Raw genomic sequence first — 24,002 nt, forward strand, 5'->3', positions numbered from 1 at the left:
TCAGTGGTTAAGAGCATTGCCTGCTCTTCCAAAGGTCCTGAGTTCAATTCCCAGCAACCACATGGTGGCTCACAACCATCTGTAATGAGGTCTGGTGCCCTCTTCTGGCCTGCAGGTATACATGCAGACAGAACACTGTATACATAATAAGTAATACATTTTTTTTTTTTTTTTAAAAAAGGAGTTATGGAGCTGAAGAGATGGCTCAGTAGGTAAGAGCCCTGATTGCTCTTTCAAAGGACCCGGGTTCAATTCCCAGCACCCACATGGAGGCTAACAACTGTAACTTAAATGATATCCACACAGACATATGCAGGCAAAACACTAATGCCCATAAAGGGGGGGGGGGGCGGTCACAAGCAGAAAATTTCCCCCTATATCCCAACAGCAGAAGTAAGCTAAGGAGCTAGCTACTCCAGCTGGGCATGGTAGTACATGGCTTTTATCCTTTGTAACCTGGAAGGCTGAAGCCAGACAGGAGTTCAAGGCTAGCCGGGGTAACGTAGTGAAACCCTATCTAATAAAAGGCTGAGAGTAGTGGTGGCAGTGGGGACGTACTTATTACTAGAACAGGTGAGAGCAGTGTATGCAATGTCAGGCAACCGTGTTTAAAACAGGATCCTAGTGTGTCACAGGGTCAAATTGGTTTGTTTTGGGGGGGGGCGGGGGGTGATGCGGGTTGAGACAGGGTTTCTCTGCATAACAGCCCTAGCTGTCCTGGAACTAGCTCTGTTGGCCTTGAACTCAGAGATCCACCTGCTCCTGCTGGGATTAAAGGCCTGCGCTGCCACCGGCCAACACCGTCTAGTCTAAGGCAGTGTCATATGAGGACAACTTTAAACTTTAGGGAACCAAACACAGGCCTTCATCTATACGAGGTAAGTGCTCTCCTACTGATCTTCCCTAGCCCAACCTTTACTTTCTGCTCCCTCTGCCTCCACCTCCTGGGATTGGAGGTAACACCCAGCTTGTGCGATGGTATCCCGAAGGCCAGATACTGAAAAAAACGAATAAAAGCCTTCCAACATCCTTTCGCCTTGCAGCGCACAGAGCGGTACCGGTCAAAGTCAGGGACCTCAACGCTGCCGAATACTTAAGAGCAAATAGCTCAGCCTGGCGTTGGAGAGCAGCCTGAGCGAGAGTTAGGATGCGAACCCCGAGACTTGCCCAAAACGCGCGCACCCGGCTAGCCGCGGTGACGGCGTGCCACGTGAGCACGCGGTGACGCAGAACGCAGGCCCCGCCCCTCCTCACGCTCCGTGCACTGTTTGGCCCCCGTCCCAGCCCCCGGCCTGCCGCGGATCATGCCGCCAGAGACGCCCCTCGCGGCCGGGAAACGGTAGCCCCGGACGGTTGGCTCTCGAGTTACACTGGTTCTCCCCGCCCCGCCGACCCTAGGGAGGAGCGCCACCCCGCCGCGGTGTGCGGCTGGGACGTGAGCGAGCGGCGAAGTCGGCGCCGCCTGGGACGGGGGAGTGGAAGTTCCCGCCCCGGGCAGCGGCCAGGCGGCTCTGCAGGTACGTGGGGGCGGCGGGGCGGCCCGGACGGGAACGCGGCGCCGGCGAGGACGCAATGGCGGCCACGCGCCGGCTGGGGGTCGCGCGCGACTTGCCGCAGGTGGGGGAGGGGCGCGGGGGTGGGACCGGCCGCGCGCTTCCGGCCGCGCGCCTCCCGGGCGAGCGCACGGGCGTTGGGCTCCGGTCCGGTGGCCCCGCGCTCTCGACGCCGCGCTCCCGCGGCCCCACGCGTGTCTCCGTGCGTGGAGGCGGGAATAGCCGTGACGGCTCGCCCTCAGGCTGCAAGCACCCAGTCCTCGGGCTCCCACCTGCGCGACTGGGGAGAACCCCCGCCTTAAGGCGGGGTGCGGTGCTTTGCTCTTCCGGGTGTCTCTCCGCTTAAGTTACAGTAGAAAACTCTGTCTCGGTAGCCGCTCTTTCTTTCTGAGGCGGGATTTGTTAAGTAGAGTTTCTGCTGCAGGGCGTCTAGATGTGGTCGCCTTTAGTTTTATGGTAGCCTTTTTAGTTTTGCCTGAGACAGGGCCTCCCAGACTGATCTTTACAGTCTAGGCTGACTTTTGTTGTTTTTTGTTTGTTTGTTTGTTTGGTTTGGTTTTTCGAGACAGGATTTCTCTGTATAGCCTTGGCTGTCCTGAAACTGTTTTTTGATAGTCTATTGCCATGCGGTGTGGTGGTGCACGCATTTGATCCCAGCTTTTGGGAGGCAGAGGCAGGTGGATCTCTAAATTCTAGGCCAGAGCTAGTTCTAGGACAGCCAAGCTAAGAGGAACCCGTCTCGAGAGGAGAGGGAAAAAAGAACAAAATATTTATTGCGGGACATGGTAGCACAGGCCTTTAAGCCCAGCTACTCCCTCGGGAGGCAGAAGCTGGTAATCTCACTCTCTCTCTATATATATATCCTCTCTCCGTCTCTCTGTCTCTCTCTGTCTGTCTCTCTGTCTTTCTTTCTGTCTCTCTGTCTCTCTCTCTCTCTCTGTGGTCTACACAGCGAGTGCGAGTTCCAGGCTAGTAGGTCCCAATAGTAAAACGTTATTATTTTTTTGTATGCTCGCCTGCCTGCATACAATTATGTTCACCTCCTGTGTATCTGGTCTGAAGAGGCCAGTGGGTGCCATGAACTGACCTTAGGTCCTGTGGGCTCTTAACGCCCAGCCATCTCTCTAGCCTAGTGTTAGTTTTGGGGGGTGTTTGCTTGTTTGAGAAAGGCCTCATGCTGTATTTCCAACTGACCTTAAACTCTTATGTGCCTCAGTTTGGCCTAGAACTCACAGCCTTGAAAAGCATCGTGCCTAAAGTCTTCAAGGGCCTCTTGACACCTGTGGTCATTTCAGCACAGGTGTGGTAGGAACCTTTGTGAAACTGGCATCACCCGTGTTAAGAGTTTGTATTGTATTTATGTTCGCAAAATACATTTATCCCCAGATTTTGTTGCCAGTAGATATTTTGTTTAAAATTCTAGTTGTCCCCACCCCCACTTTACAGTGACCACTTAAGGTTTATCTCCTATGTAATGACGCTAAGTGGGGGTGTTTGCCTAGCGTGCTTCGCACTCGGCACTAGGAAACAAAACAGGAAACTGGACAGTCAAAAGTTGAATGAGACAGCTCCTAAATAGTGTTTGTAGTTCTTGATTGTTGATCTGCAGGACTGTGATAGTACATATCACCAGTAGATGGTACTCAGGTCAAAAAAACATGATCTCACTGAATTTCCTTTTTTGTTTTTGTTTTTGTTTTGTTTTTTGAGACAGGGTCTCTGTGTACCAATCCTAGCTGTCCTGGAACTAGCTCTTGTAGACCAGGCTGGCCTCGAACTCACAGAGATCCGCCTGGTTCTGCCTCTCTAGTGCTGGGATTAAAGGCGTGTGCCACCACCGCCTGACATTTCCAGTTTTCACGTAGGATGTTGAAATGTCAAGTTTTCCTGTGCCTCGGTTGCCCTGTTTCTATTCCTGAGCTGGAGTGATTCTCTGTGGATATGTCTTTAGCCATTATTTCATCAGTTCTAATTAGATCCATCTAAGTAAGAAGGTGGTTTTGTTAGTGTTAAATGTGAAGACATTGGTACTGTGTAGGAAAAGGGTGTGCTTGACTTCCTGCGACTTACATTACTATGGTAGGTGCCATGAGAAAAGCCAGCCAGCATGATCTACAGGGAGAATTCCAGAACAACCAGTGCTACACAGAGAAACCCTGTCTTGAAAAACCAAAAACAGAGAGAGAGAGAGAGAGAGAGAGAGAGAGAGAGAGAGAGAGAGAGAGAGAGAGAGAGAGAGAAACATAAAGGGTCCAGGATATATGGTCAGCTTCTAAACTATTCTTGTAGGTTTGCCTGGAAGAAGAAATCGTAGACGCCTCAGGAGGAGGAAGTGGAATAGTGTTTGTAGCGTAGGAAATAGCATGTATGAGGTGAAGCAAACCAGGCACATTTGAACATCTGGAAGAGATTCAGTGTGACTCATAGTTGTGGAAATGGTAAGTAAGGGGCTCCCTGACCCCAGGCTTAACACAGCTCAACGTTGTTAGAAGAGAATGCGGTATTTGGTATTTCCTGTTCACTATGCTGTCCACTGAGGACACGTGAGGGTGGCTTAGAGCTGGGAGAGATCGGCAGGCTGGTGAACAATCCGGAGAGAGAGATGTGCCAGACAAGGGAGCCCCATCAAGACGGAGAGGTGGTGATGTGAGGGTGTGGTTGGCACAGGGGCATGTGAAATAAATGAACAAGGCTTTGGGGAAGCCCTAGCTTCCAGTCTTTTGCATGGTAATGTGAGATCCACAGTGAGCACAGGTTTTGAGTGAAATAGGTAGTGTGTGACGTGCTCCTAGGAGCTGGGGGAGCTCAGTGGAGGGTGCTTGGTAAGACCCTAGTTATGGCCTCCAGCAACAGCACAGAAACAAAACTCTTATCATGGAATTTCACTTGGGAAGCCCCTGGCTACAGAATTTGTTTAAAGCACCTTGCTTTGGACTAGAGGGTGTAACTTAGAGAGTTATCTGCTCTGTAGAGGCCCTGGGTGTGATGATAAATTCTGCATAAAGCTGCTGTGTCGGTAGGTGTATTGAGAGGTGGAGACAGGACCATCGGAAGTTCCAGAAAGGTCATCCTCTGTTATATAGCAAGTTTGGGGCTAAACCTGAGCTACCGGAGATCTTGTCCTATGGGAAAGTACCTTGCCTTTACTCTGCCAGCAATGCTTAGCCTGCTGTGACTTCTCAGTATCCGGAATCCTTCTAATTGGTATGTGCATGTTATGTATTGCTTTGGTTCTTTTGTTGTTGTTTTTATTTTGGGTTTTGTTTTTTTTTTGTTTGTTTTTCCAGACAGGGTTTCTCTGTGGTTTTTGGAGCCTGTCCTGGAACTAGCTCTTGTAGACCAGGCTGGCCTCGAACTCACAGAGATCCACCTGCCTCTGCCTCCCAAGTGCTGGGATTAAAGGCGTGCACCACCACCGCCCGGCAGTTCTTTGTTTTTAATAGTAGTAATTTTATTTTGTAAGTATTGGTGTTTTGCCTGCATGTTTATCTTTGTGAGGGGTTCAGGTCCCCTGGAACTGTTACAGACAGTTGTGAGCAACCATGTGGGTGCTGGGAATTGAACCCACAGTTACGAGCAGGCGGTGCTCTTAACTGCTGAGCCAGTTAACTCTCCAGCTGCTCACTTTGGTTCTTATTTATTTGAAGCTGAGTTCCATAGATCCTTTGTGAGTCTGCCCAACTTGCTATTACCTCATGACAGATACTGCTTGGAACTTAATTTATTTTTATAAAAAATACACATATAACATTTATTGTGTTTTTAAAAATGTTATTTTAAAAAACAGAATTTTAGCCAAGCACGGTAGGGTACAGCTGTTGCCTTGCTTAGCACTTGGGAGATGGATGTCTGGTTAGCAGCCTGGGTTTTAGGACTCTGTCTCAAAAACAAAGATAAAACAAAGCAACTACAACAACAACAAAAGCCAATCAGATTTAAAATTTTTAGGGACAGCCAAGAAAGGGTGAACAAAGTATTCCTGGGCCTGGAGAGATGGCTCAGCAGTTAAGAACCAGGTTCAGTTCCGGCACCCACATGGCAGTTCACAACCATCTGTAGTTTCAGGGAATCTGATGCCCTCATACAGGCAAAACACCAATACACATAAAATAAAAATAAATCTCTTTTTTATTTATTTATTTATTTATTTATTTAGGAGTATATTTGCAGTTGATGATGTCAGTAAAGCAGAACAGGTGCTGTTATTGCTTACAATGAGCTAAAACTATAAACTTGGGAAAAGGCTTGATTTGATTCTTTAAAAAAATTTTGAAAATTTTATTTTTAATTTATGAGTGTGTTGCCTGCATGTATGTTTGCTTTTATTGTTTATTTGCTTGCTTGCTGAGACAGCGTTTTCTGTGCAGGCCTGGAAGGCCAACTCACTGGGTGGCCTCAAACTAAAAGAGATCCAATTGCCTCTGCCTGGACCAAAGGCATACACCTCCGTGCCTGGCCTTTTTAACAACAACAACAAAATATTTTTAAAATTTTATGTACATGGATGCTTTGCCTATATGTGTGCCTGTGGAGGCCAGAAGAGAGCCTCAGTCAGATCCCTTGAGACTGAAGTTTCAAATGGGTGTTGGAAAGTAAACTCAGATCTTCTGAAAGAGCTGCCAGTGTTCTTAACCCGCCGAGCCATCCTCTAGCCTGTGATTACGATTTCCTTCTATATTTTTGGTGTTGGGGAAAGGGCTGGTGTCATCCGTAGAGTTGGAGCACTTTGTATAGGAGGTGAGTTTTCACTTTTTTTCAGTGACCAACGATAGTTTACATCTGGAGAGTAAATGAATTTGTTTTCTAAGACAGGCATGGTGGTGCATTTCTGTAATTTTAGCACTCAGCATGCTGGGGGCCAAACTAAAGGCAAAAAAGGGAAAAGCTGGCTAGCACAAAGATGGAGAGATGCTCAACTTTATTACCAGTGGGGGGTGAAAACCAAAACCACAGTAAGGCACCACCTTGTTCTTACTGTACCTTAAGTTGTAATGTACTGGTTGGACTGGGGGACTGCATTGCTAAACTGGGCGGAGGTGATGCACGCCTTTAATCCCAGCACTCGGGAGGCGAGGCAGGTAGGACTCTGAGTTCAAGGCCAGCCTGGTCTAACGGAGTGCTTTTGTGGACAGCTAGGCCTTGTCTCAAAGAAAAACAAACAAATGGGCCTGGTGACACATTCCTTTAATTCCAGCACTCTGGAGGCAGAGACAGGCTGATCAGTGAGTTCCTGGACAAGTAGGGCTAAATAGACCCTGTCTCAAAACTACCAGAATAGGGCTGGGGAGATGGCTCAGAGGTTAAGAGCACTGCCTGCTCTTCCAAAGGTCCCGAGTTCAATTCCCAGTAACCACATGGTGGCTCACAACCATCTATGATGAAATCTGGTGCCCTCTTCTGGTGTGCAGGCATACATGTAGGCAGAATGCTATATACATAATAAATACATAATTTAAAAAAAAAAACTACCAGAATATGAAAAATAAAATAAATGATTTAGATGAGAAAATTTTCTCTGTATTCTATACATCTAAAGTTTTTTTTTCTAAAGACTTTTTATGTATACAGTGTTCTGCCTGTATACGTGCCTGCAGACCAGAAGAGGGCACCAGATCTCATTATAGATGGTTGTGAGCCACCATGTGGTTGCTGAAAATTGAACTCAGGACATCTGGAAGAGCAAGTGCTCTTACCTCTGAGCCATCTCTTCAGCCCCACAATTAAAGTTTGTAAAGAATGGAGAGGTATGGACAGTGGCACACGCCTTTAATCCTAGCACTTGGGAGGCAGAGGCAGGTGGAGTCTGTGAGTTTAAGGCCACCCTGGCCTACGGAGAAACTGTCTCAAAAAACAAACAACAAAAAACGACTAGAGAGATGGATTGGTGCTTAAAAGCACTGACTGTTCTTTACAGGACCTGGTTTAATTCCCAGCACCCACATGATAGCTCACAACCATTTGTTACTAGGGAATCTAGTACCCACTTCTGCCGTTCTGAGACACCAGACATGGCATACAGATATACATGCAAGCAAAATACCCATGCTCATAAAATAAAAATTAAAAACCTGTTTAGAAAGCAGGGACAACTAGGTACCCACTTTTTAGCATCACTGACATTCAACAGAAGTTTCAGCCTCTCTCTCTCTCTGTCTGTCTGTCTGTCTGTCTGTCTGTCTATCTACATTCATTCTCAAAGGAAATATTTTCCCTCCTGCTTTTTCCCTTTCTTTTGCCCCTTCCCCTTTTTCTTTCCTTTCTTCTTTTTTTTAAATTTATTTATTATATATACAATGTTCTATCTGTAAGTCTGCCTGCAGGCCAGAAGAGGACACCAGATCTCATTACAGATGGTTGTGAGCCACCATGTGGTTGCTGGGAATTGAATTCAGGACCTCGGGAAGAAGGAGCAGTGCTCTTAACCGCTGAGCCATCTCTCCGGCTACCCCTTTACTCTTTTTTTTAAGAAACCATTGTGCCTCTTTTTTTTTAAAGATTTATTTTGTTTACAGTGTTTATAGTGCATGTATGCCTGTAGGGCAGAAGAGGGCACCAGATTTTATTACAGATGGTTGTAGGCCACCACGTTGGTTGCTGGGAATTGAACTCAAGGCCTCTAGAAGAACAATCAGTGCTCTTAACCTCTGAGCCATCTCTGCAGCCCTCCTTTATTTTTGAGATAGGGTCTTGACTATGTAGCCCTGGCTAACCTGGAACTCTATATAGACCTATTTAGAACCACAAGACTATCTCTCTCTCTCTCTCTCTCTCTCTCTCTCTCTCTCTCTCTCTCTCTCTCTCTCTCTCTTTTTTTGGTGTTTTGAGACAGGGTTTCTCTGTTGTTTTGGGGCTGTCCCGGAACTAGCTCTTGTAGACCAGGCTTACAGAGATCCACCTGCCTCTGCCTCCCGAATGCTGGGATTAAAGGCATGTGCCACCACTGCCCAGCAAGACTAGTTTGTTTTCGATAGTGCTAAGGTTAGTGCCAAGACCTCATGCATACTAGATAAACTCACTCTCTTCCTGTATCTAACCGTAAATGCAGCTTTTTTATGACAGTGAGACATACCCTCCTGGCAGCACCAGTCTATTTCAGAGAAGATAATGAGCATCGAAGAAACTCCATGGAGTTTACTTTTGGGGGACAAAAGTAAACCACTGAGCTTAAAAATGTCCTTGTCTCAACTGCTGGCAGTATTCTGTCCCAATTGGACAGGCAGGACCCAAATGAAAGTGACTGTCCAACATTGTCAGGATGAGGATGGACAGCCCTTCAGAATATCCTGCTTCATAGAAGTCTGTTGGATATGCTAGGCCTCTAGGTCAAAGATAGATACCCCAATGTTGTAAAGGAACCTTGGGTGACTGTTGAGGCAGGTAGCTGTTTCTATCATTGCTCACATTTTTTGGAAGTCATTTGCTTGTACTTTCTGCTTACTCAGTTATTATTTCCTTCTTGTGACTCTGAGGGTTGAAAATCAGATATAGTTTTCCTTGTTTACCAGGTGCAGAAAGCAAGTTATGATAGAAAGTAAATTAGGTACAAGACTTCAGACTCACCAAGATAGGACAGATATGAATTTGTCAAATGCAAATGGACTAAACATTGTTGATGTATTTATTACCTGTATATATTGTATATAGTCATTGTACTTATTTTATATAGTTTTTCTTATATTAGTTACCGTCTTTTTTATTTTAGACAAATAGGAGAAATATAGTGATATTTTAATTGTATTTTAACAAGTAAAGCTTGCCTGAAGATCAGAGAGTAAAACATCTGCCCTGGTCAGCCTTACAGACCAGGCATTGGTGACACACCCCTTTAATCCCCATAGCCACACTAGTTTGCCACAAAAACCGGGAGGTAGTAGTGCACGCCTTTAATCCCTGCACTGGAGAGAGGAATATAAAATGGGAGGAGACAGCTCTCAGGATCAGATTTATTCTAAGGATTCCTGGAGGCAGGATCTCCTTGTTGGCTTGAGGCTGAGGTAAGAGACAGTGGCTGGCTGTTTATTTTTCTGATTTTGAGGTTGAACCCCAATATTTGTCACTGGGTTTTTATTACTCGTACTCCGCATACAGACCTAAATCCTATCTAAATCTTCTATCAGTCTTTTTCTTCGTGGTTCTCCCTGTCACATTCTATCACGGTTCTCATTTTTCTCAGCCCACATATCCCGTGAGTTAATATTTAGATCATCTGGTCCTTAGAATAAGAGACAGTCTCACTGTGTAGCCTGGCGGGCGCCTGAGACAATCACCTCCTGAGGTCTGGGGTTACAGTTGAGCGTCATCACCTGGTGGCTCCCACCTTTAATCCTAGCACTCAGGAGGCAGAGTCAGGTGAATGTCTTAAGTTCAAGACCACTCTGGTGTACAGAGCAAGTTCCAGAAGGGCCAGGGCTACACAGAGAAACTGCATTAAAAACAAAACAAAAAGTTGAGTACCAGCCCTGCCCTTTATTTTGTTAACCTGTTAGTAAATTCTCTTTATGAAGCCATGCATGCAATTAGAGACTCAACCCTAGATTGGAGAAAGATCTGTTGATAGGAAGACTCAAGTATCTAACATTCTAGCTTTTCCAAAGTTTAAAATGTCAAAGAATACTCTCTGAACTGGTTCTCTTCTGGGTTTTTATTACTAACCAAGTGTTATGTGACTGTAGTAGTTGCTGATTCTGAAGCATTTTAACTGCCTTTTTCCCTTTCAGTTGATTATGGAAGATTCCCACAAGAGTAACTCTTCAGAGACTGCACCTCAGCCTGGTTCAGCAGTTCAGGGGACTCACATTTCTCAGATAGCCCATCCGGTAAGTCAAGAGCTAGCCAGCATGCTGAGCCGGTTAGTAGTGTTCACAGATGCACCTGTCGTCGTTCTGTATGCTCAGAAAACCCAGCACAGAGAGACTGGGAGATGATGCTGCAAAGTTGGGGGTGGGGAACTGAAGCACCTTTAGAAGGAAGTCTTCCCCCTCCATTTGTTTTTTTGTGGGGGGGAGGCGCAGACTGTCCTGAAACTTGCTATATAGACTAAGCTGGCCTCAAACTCACAGAGATCTGCCTGCCTCTCTCTCTGTGCTAAAAATAAAAGTGTGCATCACCATGCCTAATGTGGCCTGGAATTCTTGATCATCATCTTCTAGCCTAGTACCAGAGTACTAACATTATGGTACTGGAATAATAGGTGTATGCCCAGCTTGGACCGTTCTCATTTTAGCAAATTCATTATGGATATATTGAAATTTTTTTGTGATAAACATATTCATTAGAGAATTTAGCTTAATTGACTGATGTGTGCTCAGACCAGAAATGTCAACTTAGGAATTGTAAATATAAATTTTAATATAATTAAAATCATGGAGCATCTTCTGGCTTTTCCCTAGGGCATAGAAAGCTGAAGAGAGTCTTATTCCTACCTAAAACAAGAGTAAGTTCCATAATGTACAGGCCGCTGGCTTTTGAGACTCCCAGAAGTTGAAGGTGGGGTCATATGAGGAGGGAAGGGGAAGTCATCTACCTCTTTTTTTCTATTGGTGTTTGAGACGGATTTCTCTGTGTAGCCGTTGCTGTCCTGGATCTACCTCTGTAGACCAGGCTGGCCTTGAACTCACAGAGATCCTCCTGCTTATGCCTCCCAAGTGGCAGACAAGTCAACTACATTTTAAGACAAGGTCTCACATAGCTCAGGCTAGCCTCAAATTCACTGTATAGTGAAAGGTGGCCTTGAACTCTGATCTTTCTACCTCTGCTTTAGCGGCACTTGCTGTTATTCCTAGCTATCAGCTACATTTTAAAGTTATTATCATTTTGAGTGGTGGTATGCACATGCCATGACACATGATTTGGGGTAGATAACATGCATAAACAGAGGGATTATAGAAGAGGGAATTGGATGTTACATAGGATTACTAGAAATAAAAATAGCATAAGTTAGTAGGTGGTACCAGGGTTTATTAGACTCGACAGTCAGTGAGCTTGAAGATAGACAAGTAGAAATCACCCAGATGGAAAACAGAAAGGAAAGGGGGAAGAAGAACAGAGCATCCAGGAACTACAGGGGAGGTGTCTGTTACATAGTCACGCTGCAGATGAGATTGCTGAGATGTGAATCTAGTTGGGGAAGACTTCACTGGGTGTGTCTTGGGGTTCCACTGTTCATATGGAAACATTTGGCGCTACTGATAAAGGCTGACCTGTCTTCTAAGTCCAGGAAGGCCGTGGTGTGCCTTATGGAGAATGTAGATACCAGGGTGAACTAGAATGCTGTTTACTGCCAGTCAATGGTAATAAGTTAACTAGATATCAAGTAAGGTATCTTGATACCTGTTTGTTTTTGTTTTTCAAGACAGGGTTTCTCTGTGGCTCAGGCTGTCCTGGAACTCACTCTGTAGACCAGGCTGGCCTCAAACTCACAGAGATCCGCCCGTCTCTGCCTTCCAAGTGCTGGGATTAAAGAAAGGCGTGCGCCGCCACCCAGTGGTATCTTAAATCTTAAAACCAAAGTGTATATTGATGAGTGGACCACATATTTCCCTAGGACAGTGGTTCATGGTGTGTGATAACGTTACAGCACCTGCAGACAAGAACCATCTGTGTTTCTCAGCAGCTTCACAGAAGGCCTTGACAACGACTGTTTTAGTGGATGTCAGGATAAAAAGGAAGAGGAGAACAATGAATGGACAAATTGTAGACTGAATCAGCAGCTCCCTCCAGCTTACTTTTGAAGATTGTTTATGTGTATGAGTGCACGCACACCTTTGTGAATTAATGTTCTCTGTGTGTAGGTGCCCTAGGAGACCAGAAGACATTGAATCCCTTGGAACTGTAGTTACAGATGATTGTAAGCTACCAAGTAGGCTCTAGAAATTGAACCTACATCCTCTGCGAGAGGCGTGAGCCATTTCTCTAGTCCTGAGAAGTTGCTTTGTTTCTTTTGGTTTTTCAAGAGAAGGTATCTATTTGTCACTCTGGTTGTCCTGGAACTCACCCTGTAGACCATGCTAGCCTGTAACTCACAAAATTGGAGTTTGGTTTTGTTTTTAAGGAGGAATTGGCTGGGCAGTGGTGACGCACACCTTTAATCCCAGCACTCAGGAGGCAGAGGCAGGTGGATCTTTGTGAGTTTGAGGCCAGCCTGGTCTACAAGAGCTAGTTCCAGGACAGGCTCCAAAGCTACAGAGAAACCCTGCCAAAAAAAGGGGGGGAGGGGATTGTAATCTTTTATTCACAAATGCATTTTTTTTTTATAATTGTGTTTGTTTTTCGTGTGCTTTTTGTCATGACTCACTGTAGCTCTTGCTGCCCTGTAATCTGGCATTTGGACAGGCTGGCCTCAGTCTGCCTCCGAGTGCTGGGTTAAAGGCACGTACCACCATACCGAGCTCAATCTCTAGGAGTGGGTTTCATTATGGCATTTTCTTACATATGGGTCATTATATTTCATTCTTATTTGTTCCCCCGCCACCACTCCATGCCACCCCCACCTCTGTCCTTCCTTCAGTTAGTCTTCTCTCCAACATTCTTATCTCTCTATGACTTAAGGTCTCTTGACCTCTTGTGGTCCCTTCTAGACAATCCCCTGCCCCCCCTTCTGCCTCTGTCTCATTTTCAGTGTGTTTGTATCTGCCTGCCTGTCTCTGTCTTTTAAATGTTGTCTCTGCATATGAAAGAAAACACATTTATTTTTCTTAGTCTGATATTTTTGCTTAATGTATGATTTCTAGTTTCATCCATTTTCCTATAAAGGTCATGTCTTCATTTTCTTTACAACTGAATAAAATTTTACTGTGTATATATGTACTACATTTTCTTTATTCGCTGCTGATGGGCATGTAGGCTAGTTCAACTTCCTACTTATTGTGAACAGTGCAGCCGTAAATGTGGATGTGGTATTTTGACTGAGAGTCCTTCTAGTATATAGCTGGGAATAGAATGGCTGGGTCATATGGCAGCTTTATTTTTACTTTTTTAAGAAACCTGCATACTGGCTGCACCCGTTTTTATATCGTGTGTTAGAGCTTCTATTTCTATAAGGAATGTCATTGATACTGTGATGAGAATGTCACTGACTTCCAGATTGCTTTTGGTAGTATAGCATTTACATCTTGTTAGTTCTGCTGATCCATGCGTGAAATGGTCTCTCCATCTTTTAAAATTTACATTATATTCCTTAGATTTATTTCTAATTTTTTATTATCACTGGAAGGTGTTGTAAAATGGGTTGTTAATTTCTATACTAGGGCATAGAACATAACTGATTTTTGTGTGTAGTTTTGTGTCCTATTGCTTTGGAGACAGTGTCAGATCTAAGCATTTTCTGGTGGGGTTTTAAGGTCTTTACGAATAGGATCAGACTAACCAGTTGGCTTAGCCAGTAAAAGTACTTTGATCTGGATTTGATGAAAAAAGGTAACAGATGTGTTGTGAGCTGCTGTGTGGGTGCTGGGAACTGAACCGAGGCTGCGCAAGGACAGTGAGTGCTCTGAACTGGTCATCACTGCCTCCCGTGACTTCTCTGCTGCTGCTTCCTCAAGTATTTCATTGTGTCTGCCTGAGAGTCTGACACATCTGTACAGGTGCTTTTGGAAGTGAGATAGCTGTGGGATCCCTTAGTGGAGTTGTAGGCTGCTATGAGCTGTCCCTTGTGGGTGCTGGGAACCAGCCCCGGTCCATCTCTCCAGTCTCCTTCATCAATTTAAAAAAGGTAATTGTGTTGAATATAATAATCGTGGTTGGCCGCCGGGCGGTGGTGGTGCACGCCTTTAATCCCAGCACTCAGGAGGCAGAGGCAGGCGGATCTCTGTGAGTTCGAGGCCAGCCTGGTCTACAAGAGCTAGTTCCAGGACAGGAACTAAAAAAAGCTACAGAGAAACCCTGTCTTGAAAAATCCAAAAAAAAAAAAAAAAATAATAATAATAATAATAATCGTGGTTGGCTATTATTTACTTTGAGAGTTTGGGGTGTACTGTTTCATGGTTTGTGGCTTATGTTTCTGTAGAGGCTAATGTAGGTTTTCTTGTGTGAGTCAATGTTTTTTTTATTAGAGATTTTAATTTTTTTTCTCGAGTCTGCTATTTTACTATGTGTTATTAAAAGGCCTTTTCTGGTCATGTGACTAACCCCCTTTTGTGATTCATGTCCTCCGCCTGAGTTTGATAAGGTTTGTGTCATAATTTCATTGACTATGTTTTCTGTACCTTTAATTTTCACCTCAGTTCTTTATAATGTAGTCTTAGCTTTTCTCTTTTCCTCTCTCCTTTTCTCCCTCCTCTTTACATTTTTTGAGACAAATTTCATGTTGAGCAGAGGACCTTGGAGGGCCCCTGGCAGCTTTACAGTCAGGCAGAAGTCTAGACAGGTGCCCACTGTAACAGGTCCTTACCTGAGGTATGTACATTCAGCTCTTCCAGCTGGTTTGTTGCTGTTTTAATATTCTTATTAACATAATCATCTGAGAAAGAACTGTCTTGATGTCAGTAACCGACACAACAATATTAACCGCTGGAATCCTGAGTCTGAGCTGGCAGAGCTCGAGTCAGGGCTCCCTTCCTCCCCACGCCCCTGTAATTTTGCTTTAGAGCTCTTCCATCTGGTTCCCTTTATGTCCCCTCTTCCTGGGCTCTCCTTGCCCCTTAACCCCTCACGGTTTCCAAGTTTGTCATTTTGTTCTTTTTTTTTTTAAAATATTTATTTATTTATTATGTATACAATATTCTGTCTGTGTGTATCTCTGCAGGCCAGAAGAGGGCACCAGACCTCATTACAGATGGTTGTGAGCCACCATGTGGTTGCTGGAATTGAACTCAGGACCTTTGGAAGGGCAGGCAATGCTCTTAACTACTGAGCCATCTCTCCAGCCCTGTCATTTTGTTTTTATTTTAAATAAGGCGAACTTTTCTTATTTTACATAACAATTCCACTCCCTCTTCTCCTCAACTTCCCCACCTTCCTCCTACCCTGCCCACCATCCACTCCTCAGGGTAAGGCTTCCCCTGGGGAGTCTGATACAGCACTCTGAGGTGGGACGAAGGCCCTCCCCTCAATATTTAGCCGAGCAAGGTGTCCTTCCAAAAAAGAATAGGCCCCAGAAAGCCAGCTCAAGCAGTAGGGATAAATCCTGGTCCCACTACCAGTGACCACAAAGACTTCTCCAACCACACATCTGTCAGCCACATTCAGAGGGCCTCCTTTTGTCCTATGCTGTCAGTCCAGAGTCAGTGAGCTCTCACTAGCTCAGGTCAGCTGTTTCTGTGGGTGTCCCCACTATGGTCATGACCCCTTTGCTCATATTATCGCTCCTCCTTCTCTTGAGCTGATCTCTGGAAGCTCAGTCCAGTGCTTAGCTGTGGATCTCTGCATCTGCTTCGATCAGTTGCTGGATGAAGGTTCTGTGATGACAGTTAAGGTAGCCATCAATTTGTGATTACAGGGGAAGGCCAGTTCAAGAATCTTCTCCACTACTGCTTAGCTGGGGTCGTCTTTGTGGATTCCTGGGAAGTTTTCCGGTGCCATATTTCATGCTAGCTCCATAATGGCTCCCACAATCAAGATATCTCTTTTCTTGATCTCCTCCTCTGCCCTCCCCCCATCTCAACTGTCCTGTTTCCTCATGTTCTCCTTCCTCCCCTTCTCCCCTTCCCTTCCTCTTACACCCCCTCCCCTTTGCTCCCATATTTCCCCTTCCCTGGAGGATCCATGTATGTCCCTTTTAGGGTTCTCCTTGTTCCCCAGCTTCTCTGGGATTGCAGACTGCAGGTTATCCACTTCTGAGTGAGTACACACCGTGTTTGTCTTTCTGGGTCTAGGTTACTTCACTCAGGATGTTGTTTTTTCTGGTACCATCCATTTGCATGCAAAGTCTGTCTTTTTGTTCTTTAGCTCTAAGAACTCTCATCTTTTAATTCACCGCTGCTTTATCGTGCCTGCAGGTGTACAGGCAGAAATTGTATACATAATAAAGAAATCTTGAAAAAAAGGGCTCAGTAAAAACTATATTATAACAAATTATAGTATAATAGATACTGTATTAATTAACAAATCTCTATTCCTGAAAAGTTCTAGGTTTGTCAGGTATCAGGATAGGATTGCATTTTTCCTTCCTTTGGGGTTGGGTTTGAGACAGGATTTCTCTTTGTAGCCCTGACTGTTCTGGAACTCACTTTGTAGACCTAGTTGGCCTCAAACTCAGAGATCTACCCACCTCTGTCTCCTGAGTTCTAGGATTAAAGGCATTTGGCACCATCGCCTGGCTAGCATTGCATTTTTTAGTATATATCCAGCAGCCAGCATGTTTAAGGTTATTCCTTCAAGCTGTGCATAGTGATGCATATCTTAATCACAGCACTTGGGAGGCAGAGGCAGGTGGACCTCTGTGAGGATTCATTTGTTTGTTTATTTATTTATTGGTTTTCAAGACCGGGCTTCTCTGTGTAACAGCCCTGACTGTCCTGGAACTCTGTAGACCAAGGCTGGCCTTGAACTCAGAGATCAGCTTTTGCCTTCCCGAGTGCTGTGTGCCACCACCGCCCAGCTAGTCTTTAATTTCTGTATCCTCATTTTGGGGTGCCATTGAAAAACACAGAACTGAGCCACGTGGTGGTGCACTCCTTTAATCCCAGCACTTGAGAGGCAGGGGCAATTGCAAGCCAGCCTGGTCAGTGGAGCAGTTCCATGACAGCCAAGGTTACACAGAGAAACCTTGTCTCAAAATAAACAAACAAATTAAATGAGCATATTAAGTGAAGGACAGATTTTAGACTATGGCAGCATGGCAGACTAGCATCAACTGAACCATACTCTTACAGCAAAAGGAAAAAGAGCTGTGTGGGGGTATAGATGTATAAGTGCCACACGTGGAGTGCCCTATGCCTTGTGAGTCATGTGGAGGCTGGATGTTGACAATGGTGTCTTTCTCAGTCCTTCTACATTTTAATTTTTGAGGAGGTTTGCTCACTGGTGTGGCTGCAGTAATTGGTCAGCAAGCTCCAAGAATCCTCCGCCTCTACCTTTGCAACACTGGGACCCCAGATTGCACTGCTGTGCCAGGAACTCAGTTCCTGAGCCCGTGCGGCAAGCATTCCAACCAGTGAACCATTTCCCCAGCGTTGGAGCTTTGTAAGCACTGGGGTGTACCAAATAAGAGTTCGGAGGACCTTAGTGTGTGTCGGCCACCTGTGATTGCTGAGTGGCATTCGTCACAGTTAGGCTCCTTCCACAGAGCAGGAGCCCCATTTTGAAGGGGATATATTCAGGGTTTTTTGTTTTGTTTTTCGAGACAGGGTTTCTCTGTGGTTTTGGAGCCTGTCCTGGAACTAGCTCTTGTAGACCAGGCTGGTCTCGAACTCACAGAGATCCGCCTGCCTCTGCCTCCCAAGTGCTGGGATTGAAGGCGTGCGCCACCACTGCCTGGCTTATACTCAGGTTTTTGAAAGACATTTCTGTCTTGTTGATGATTTATGTCTCAAGGGACAGAAAATAATTTCTGTTTTCCTGAAGAGTGAAGATGGACCTAAGAGTCACACCCTAGCTAGCACAGACAGTGATTTAAATTTTTTTGGCAGAGGTGTGCTGCTGAGGCCTTTTTAAGGGGCTGAGGAAACTGGGGGTGTTGCATTGTGGAGCAAGCCTTGAAAGATCTTGGCTGGACTTAAGTTTACCATCAGATTTCCACAGAAATTGCATTTGTGTTGTTGAAATTTCACCTGAAATACTCGACGTTTTAGAGAAGATAGTGCCCAGAGTTGGATGTTCTGGTCCTTTGCTCTTGATTACTTGAATTGTTTTCAGTCAGGTCTTCTTGGAAGAGCATGAAGCTGTGTTGGGATTTAGCCCAGTAGTGGAATGCTTGCTAGGCCCTTGGTTGGTCCTCTGGGTGCACAAGTCTGTTCCTCAACCGGGAGATCCCTTTTGTCTTTACCTTCCCACTGCCCTTCTCCAGGCTTTGGGGTGGTCCTTTAGGATTGCCTTAGGACCTCTGATCCCATGTCGTCTTTCCAGGAGGCTGTCGGGGAAGGAAAGTGCCAGTATACTTTCTTCCTGACCACACAGTGACTGGCAGGGTTGTCTGATTAGTGTTTTGTCAGTTCAAGTACAGTCTGATCTGTGTAGTGGGTTCCAGAACAGCCAGGGGTACATAGTGAGGCCCTGGGGTAGGGGGTGGGGGTGACATCTGTGACACCTCGATCAGTGAAAGCACTGTTACTCGAGGGCCACTTGTTCCTTTTTCCTGTCAGATGCACATTGGCTGTGAGCTATGAAGGGCGTTGTGAACTCTGCAGAACTCTGAGGGTTTGCTTTCTTTTTTGAGACAGGGTGTCACTGTGTCACTGTTTAGTCCTGACTGGCCTCAAAACATAGTCTTCCAGCTTCCCGAACTCTGGGGTCACCGTAATGAGCTGCCATATCAGGCTGGAACTCATTCATTGAAGACGATGATTAAAATGTGCAGCAAGCTTTCCCACACTAGCATGGCCTCCGTGATAGTGAAGGGAAGGCTTTGGATAGAGGCTAGCTGTGCAGAGGGCTGGCTTCCAGAGACTGTTTGCATTATTTTATGTTTAATCTTGAAAAACAAAAAAACAACAAAAAAAGGAAGCCGAGTATCCTAATCCAGTTTTTTTTTTTAAAGATTTATTTATTTATTATGTGTACAACATTCCTTCCATGTGTGCCTGAATGCCAGAAGGGGGCGCTGGGTCTCATTATAGATGGCTGTGAGCCACCATGTGGTTGCTGGGAATTGAACTCAGGACCTCTGGAAGAGCAGTCAGTGCTCTTAACCACTGAGCCATTTCTCCAGCCCCCTAATCCAGTTTTAGGCAAATGTTTGGTATTTAGTTCATTTGAAGAGCTAAAAACGGGCCGGGCAGTGGTGGCGCACGCCTTTAATCCCAGCACTCAGGAGTCAGAGGCAGGCGGATCTCTGTGAGTTCAAGACCAGCCTGGTCTACAAGAGCTAGTTCCAGGACAGGCTCCAAAACCACAGAGAAACCCTGTCTCGAAAAAACCGAAGAAAAAAAAAAAGTTAAAAATGGCTGAGCTGTGGTGGCACACCTTTAATCCAGCCTGCTCTACAGAGTGAGTTCCAGTACAGCAAGAGCTACATAGAGAAACATCTCTACTTAAAGCTTGGTTTCAAAATGTTCAAGAATAGTTAATGTTTACTGTGTATCTGCTGCACATATTGGTTCATTTAATCATGAGACAATGCTGATGCCGACCACTGCAGTTCTTGAAATACATTCCCCCCACCATCTCTTCCCCTAAAACTGCCCGGGCCTTTGCTGGTTTCCCAGGGCAGCTCACTCCCTTGTCTCATTTTTATCTCCTCCTACTCTTACCAGTCTATTAATGGTAAAGGATTCTTGAGTTAAGTGTGATTGCCTGTTTTGATTTTATGCCTTTAAGGACTCCCAAGAGCTTTGCCTTTCAAGTTGTAAGTATTTACTCTTATTATCTTAAGTTATGTGTACTTGTGAGTACCTGCACATATGTGCAGGTAGCCTGTGGAGGCCAGAGGTATCAGTCCTTCCAAGGCAGCGTGGCATGGCTGCTAGGAATTGACCTTTGGTCCTCTGGAAGAACAGCTCATAATCACTGAACCATCTCAATCCCCAGCCTCCCACGTGCATCCGTCTAGCACAGACCTTGATCCAGCAGTCTCCTTGGGACAGTTATCTATAGGCAAAGTACATGTCTAAATATGGTGCAGGGTGCGATCAGAAGTAGATTTATTCTTAACCAGCAGAATATCATTTAAAGGTTTATTTACATGTGTATTTTATTTATAAGTGCTTTGTCTACATGCTGGGAATTGAACTTCAAACCTCTAGAAGAGCAGCCAGTGTTCCTAACTGCTGAACCATCTTTCCAGTCCCCAGCTAGTATCATTTTATTTGCGACATAAGCTTTATTGTTAGCTCTGTACTGTATTGTATGTTCTGATTTCTTTTCTTTCTTGGTTTCTTAGGACAGGGTTTCTCTGTCCTAGAACTTGCTCTATGGACCCACCTGCCTCTGCCTCCTGAGTGTTGGGATTAGAGGTGGCACCTTGCCCAGTCTAAGTGTTTGTTCAATTGCTGTCCTTCCCCTTTCCTCCTTTTAGATCTTAGGGGTGATGTGCAGGGAATTTGGGTGACGGAAGACGGATCATGTTGAAAGTAACAACTCGATTCTTTCCCCATCTGTATTCTTCAGCATATTAAATCAGTTCTGATTTTTAGGTGTCATCTTTATCAGAAAGTGAGGAGTCTCAGGACTCATCTGACAGCATAGGCTCCTCACAGAAAGCTCACGGGATCCTGGCCCGGCGACCATCTTACAGGTTGGTGCTTCGTTTTCAAATGTGTTTAGATAGTTCTGTGAAATCTAAAGAGGGCAAGCATGGTTAGGCAAGGTCACAGATCTTCAGAGAAGTTGGTTGGAGCCTGGCGTGGTGGTGCACACCTTTAATCCCAGCACTTGAGGCAGAGGCAGGTCTCTGAGTTCAAGGTCAGCCTGGTCTAATTTAGTTCCAGGACACCTAGGGCTGTTACTGGCGGGGAGTGGGAGGTAGGTTGGAAGCACATTAAGCGGAGGAATTTAGATTTGAAATAGTTTGCTGTTTTTGAGATGGGATCTTTCTGTGTAGATTAGGCGGCTGTCCTGAACTCACAGAGAACACACCCCCACCCCCCACCCCCGCCCGTGCTGGGATCAAAAGCGTGTGTCACTGCCCTGCTAGTATTTTTTAACTCTAATAGCCATCTAAAATCAGGACTGCCAAGTTCAGGATTGAGCTGTATTGTGTGCTCTTTCTTCTCTGTCTGCATCTGAGCCTTTGTCCAGGCCCTGTGCGGTTTGTCTGAAATACCTGTATTCTGCACAGTTCCTGTATGTGCTTACCAGAGCCTCTGCTTACCTCTTCCTGACTGCCCTGAGACAATAAGCTTTCTTCTCTAGTCCCTTTTAGTGCTTGTTAGTGTATGTGTGTATGTGCTTTTAGATTCATTTATGTTCATGATGTTTGCCTGCGTGCATATGTGTGTGCGTCTGTGTGCGGCATATGTATTCAGGAGGGTAGAAGAAGACATATTTCGAGTAAATGAATTTACTACAAGTTCATGGTCGAATTGACCAACAATAGAGGCTGTGTGGTAGGGGGACTCGGAGACAGTGTGACAAAGTGCGTAAACAGTGTAGCGAGGTTTCAGGAGGTGTGAGAGAAGTATATGAAATGTCCGATGCGAGTGAGAAGACGTGAGACACAAACAAACCCACTTAGGAGTTTATTAGAGGAGGAAGGTACTTGCAGGCCTGAGGAAACAGTGTATGGAGGGGGGGGGCAAAGATGGTGCGTCCATCTTTTAAAGGCTGCCTGGCACATGTGTACAGGGGGAAGACGTGCCTACGTCACACACTGAGAATGGTGGACCCACGCCTTGCACGTGCACACAGGGGGTTTGCATGAGTGCTCACACACTGATGACGCAGGTAACAGGTGATCCACGCATGCTCGCAAGGGTTTTAGTTGAGTCGCACGTGAGTCATGTAGGCCCTTTGTTCCCAAGGGTTCACCCACATGTGCCTGCCTTTAGGATCCAGAAATGCAGCCTTATGGGTGGGTGAATAATTACAGTATGTATAGGGTCAATCTATATAGTATAAATAGGCAGGAATTACTAGGTCTGAATCAAGGCAACACTAACTTGAACTTTATATGAAAATGGAGCAGGCAGAAAAACCTAGCAGAAGGGCCCCTTCAGCTAAGGACAACATAAGCCGGCATAGACTGGAGGAAGGAGAGCGGGCCTGCCCGTTGTAGGGACGGGAAGGTGAACAGGGAGTAGGCACTGGGAACTTTGTTCTCTTGAGTATTTGGACTCCTCATTAATGTTAATGGACAGGCATGTTAACCTTGTTTACTTTTTAAGAGATTTCCTTTAATCATGTGTGTGTGTTAGGGTATGTACATATGAATGCAGTGCTAGCAGAGGTTGGAGGAGGTAGACAAATGCCTTGGAGCTGGAGTTACAGGTAGTTGTGAGTTGTCCTCTGCAAAAGTGCTCTTAACCATTGAGCTGCAATAACTGGCTTTTTGGTTTGTTTGAGACAAGGTTTCTCTGTAGCTTTGGAGCTTGTCCTGGAACTCACTCTGTAGACCAGGCTGGCCTTGAACTCACAGAGATCCACCTGCCTCTGCTAGGATTAAAGACGCCACCACCACCTGACTGCCCGGCTATAACTGGCTTTTTAAACTTTAGCTTTAGTTTTGGTTTTTTGAGACAGGATAGCCCAGGCTAGACTTAAGCTTGCCTGCTTTCCCCATCCCTAAGATTGTATATCTGAAGCGCCATGCCTCATTGAGATAACCAGCTTTATTAATTCCTTAAATTAATTTCCTTACATAGAAAAGATTGATTTGGCTCAGTTTTACTGGTTTTGACTCATGATTGGCTCCATTGTTTTGGAGCCTGTCAGGGTTAGAAGCATGTGGTAGATAAGAACTTGATAGTGCATAGGCAGCAAAGACTGATGGGTCCCAGCACCCTCCCTATTCGAGGACACATTCCCTGCCATTTGGCCCACTGTCTCAGCAAAGCACAAATTCACCATCAAACTTTTAACACTTCCCCAAAACAAAGTGACAAATTGGGTGGTAGGGAAAATTGTTAAGAATGTAATTAAAAACTATAAAAAGCTAAAAGAAATAATATATTAGCACATAGAACCGCAGGTCATGAAATTACCAGGGATTCCATGTCTGATTTAAATCAAAAAAGACATCAAGAGGAATTAAACCCTAAGACTAGAACAGGAGACTGGGAAGACCTTGAAAATAAGGAAAACTGAGAAAGATAGTCCTGCAGTCTACTGGGAAATCAAAAATAAGCATTACAGCAGTTAGCTGTGACTGAAGAATGGGTAGTTGGAGGTAAAGGAAAGCTGAGTAGATTACCTAGGATGAGCACAGAAAGTAAATAGGAGTGAGGAAGCAGGTGATAGACTTGCAAGGCGCAACCTACGGCTATCTAACTTACTCCCAAAGAAGACAGTGGGCACAACTCTCTTAGTTGAGGACAGGTTTCTACAGCCTGGGTTATTAGCTTCAGAAAGCCAGATCCCAGATGGGAAATGTATGCAGAATCTACAGGAGAGAAAATTGGAGAATACCAAATTTAAACATGATTTTGTTTCTCTAGTGCTGGCAAACATGCTAGGCAAGCTATCACTGAGCTGTGTTCCCAGCCCAGATAAATGTTTGATCTTAAAAAGCTTCCAGAAAGAGAAAGATTAGAGAGGAATGACCATTAAGCTAATAAACAACAGGCATTTTGAACAGCATCCTTAAACAGTAATGGGCTAATGTCTACCTTTTGGCCTAGAATTCTGTACTTGGAGATGTATTCCAGTGGTTGCATCTTGCTTACACGTACAAGAGCCTGAGTTTGTCCTTGTGCTACCCTA

At 45.2% G+C, this 24,002-nt stretch overlaps 1 protein-coding gene across 1 annotated transcript in view; it reads left to right on the plus strand.

Annotated features, from left to right (window-relative positions):
• The first annotated feature begins 1,475 nt into the window (after positions 1-1,475).
• The window catches only part of Atf1 (activating transcription factor 1), a 38,384-nt gene continuing 15,857 nt past the window's right edge, over positions 1,476-24,002 (plus strand). Inside the window, exons 1-3 of the mRNA XM_057791924.1 lie at positions 1,476-1,517; positions 10,271-10,369; positions 20,780-20,880. Coding sequence (XP_057647907.1) covers positions 10,277-10,369; positions 20,780-20,880 — 194 coding nt within the window. The 5' untranslated portion in view covers positions 1,476-1,517; positions 10,271-10,276. The remainder of the gene's footprint in view (positions 1,518-10,270; positions 10,370-20,779; positions 20,881-24,002) is intronic.

Source organism: Chionomys nivalis, chromosome 17 (assembly GCF_950005125.1).
Source record: "Chionomys nivalis chromosome 17, mChiNiv1.1, whole genome shotgun sequence".
In the NCBI taxonomy this organism is placed as follows: Eukaryota; Metazoa; Chordata; class Mammalia; order Rodentia; family Cricetidae; genus Chionomys; species Chionomys nivalis.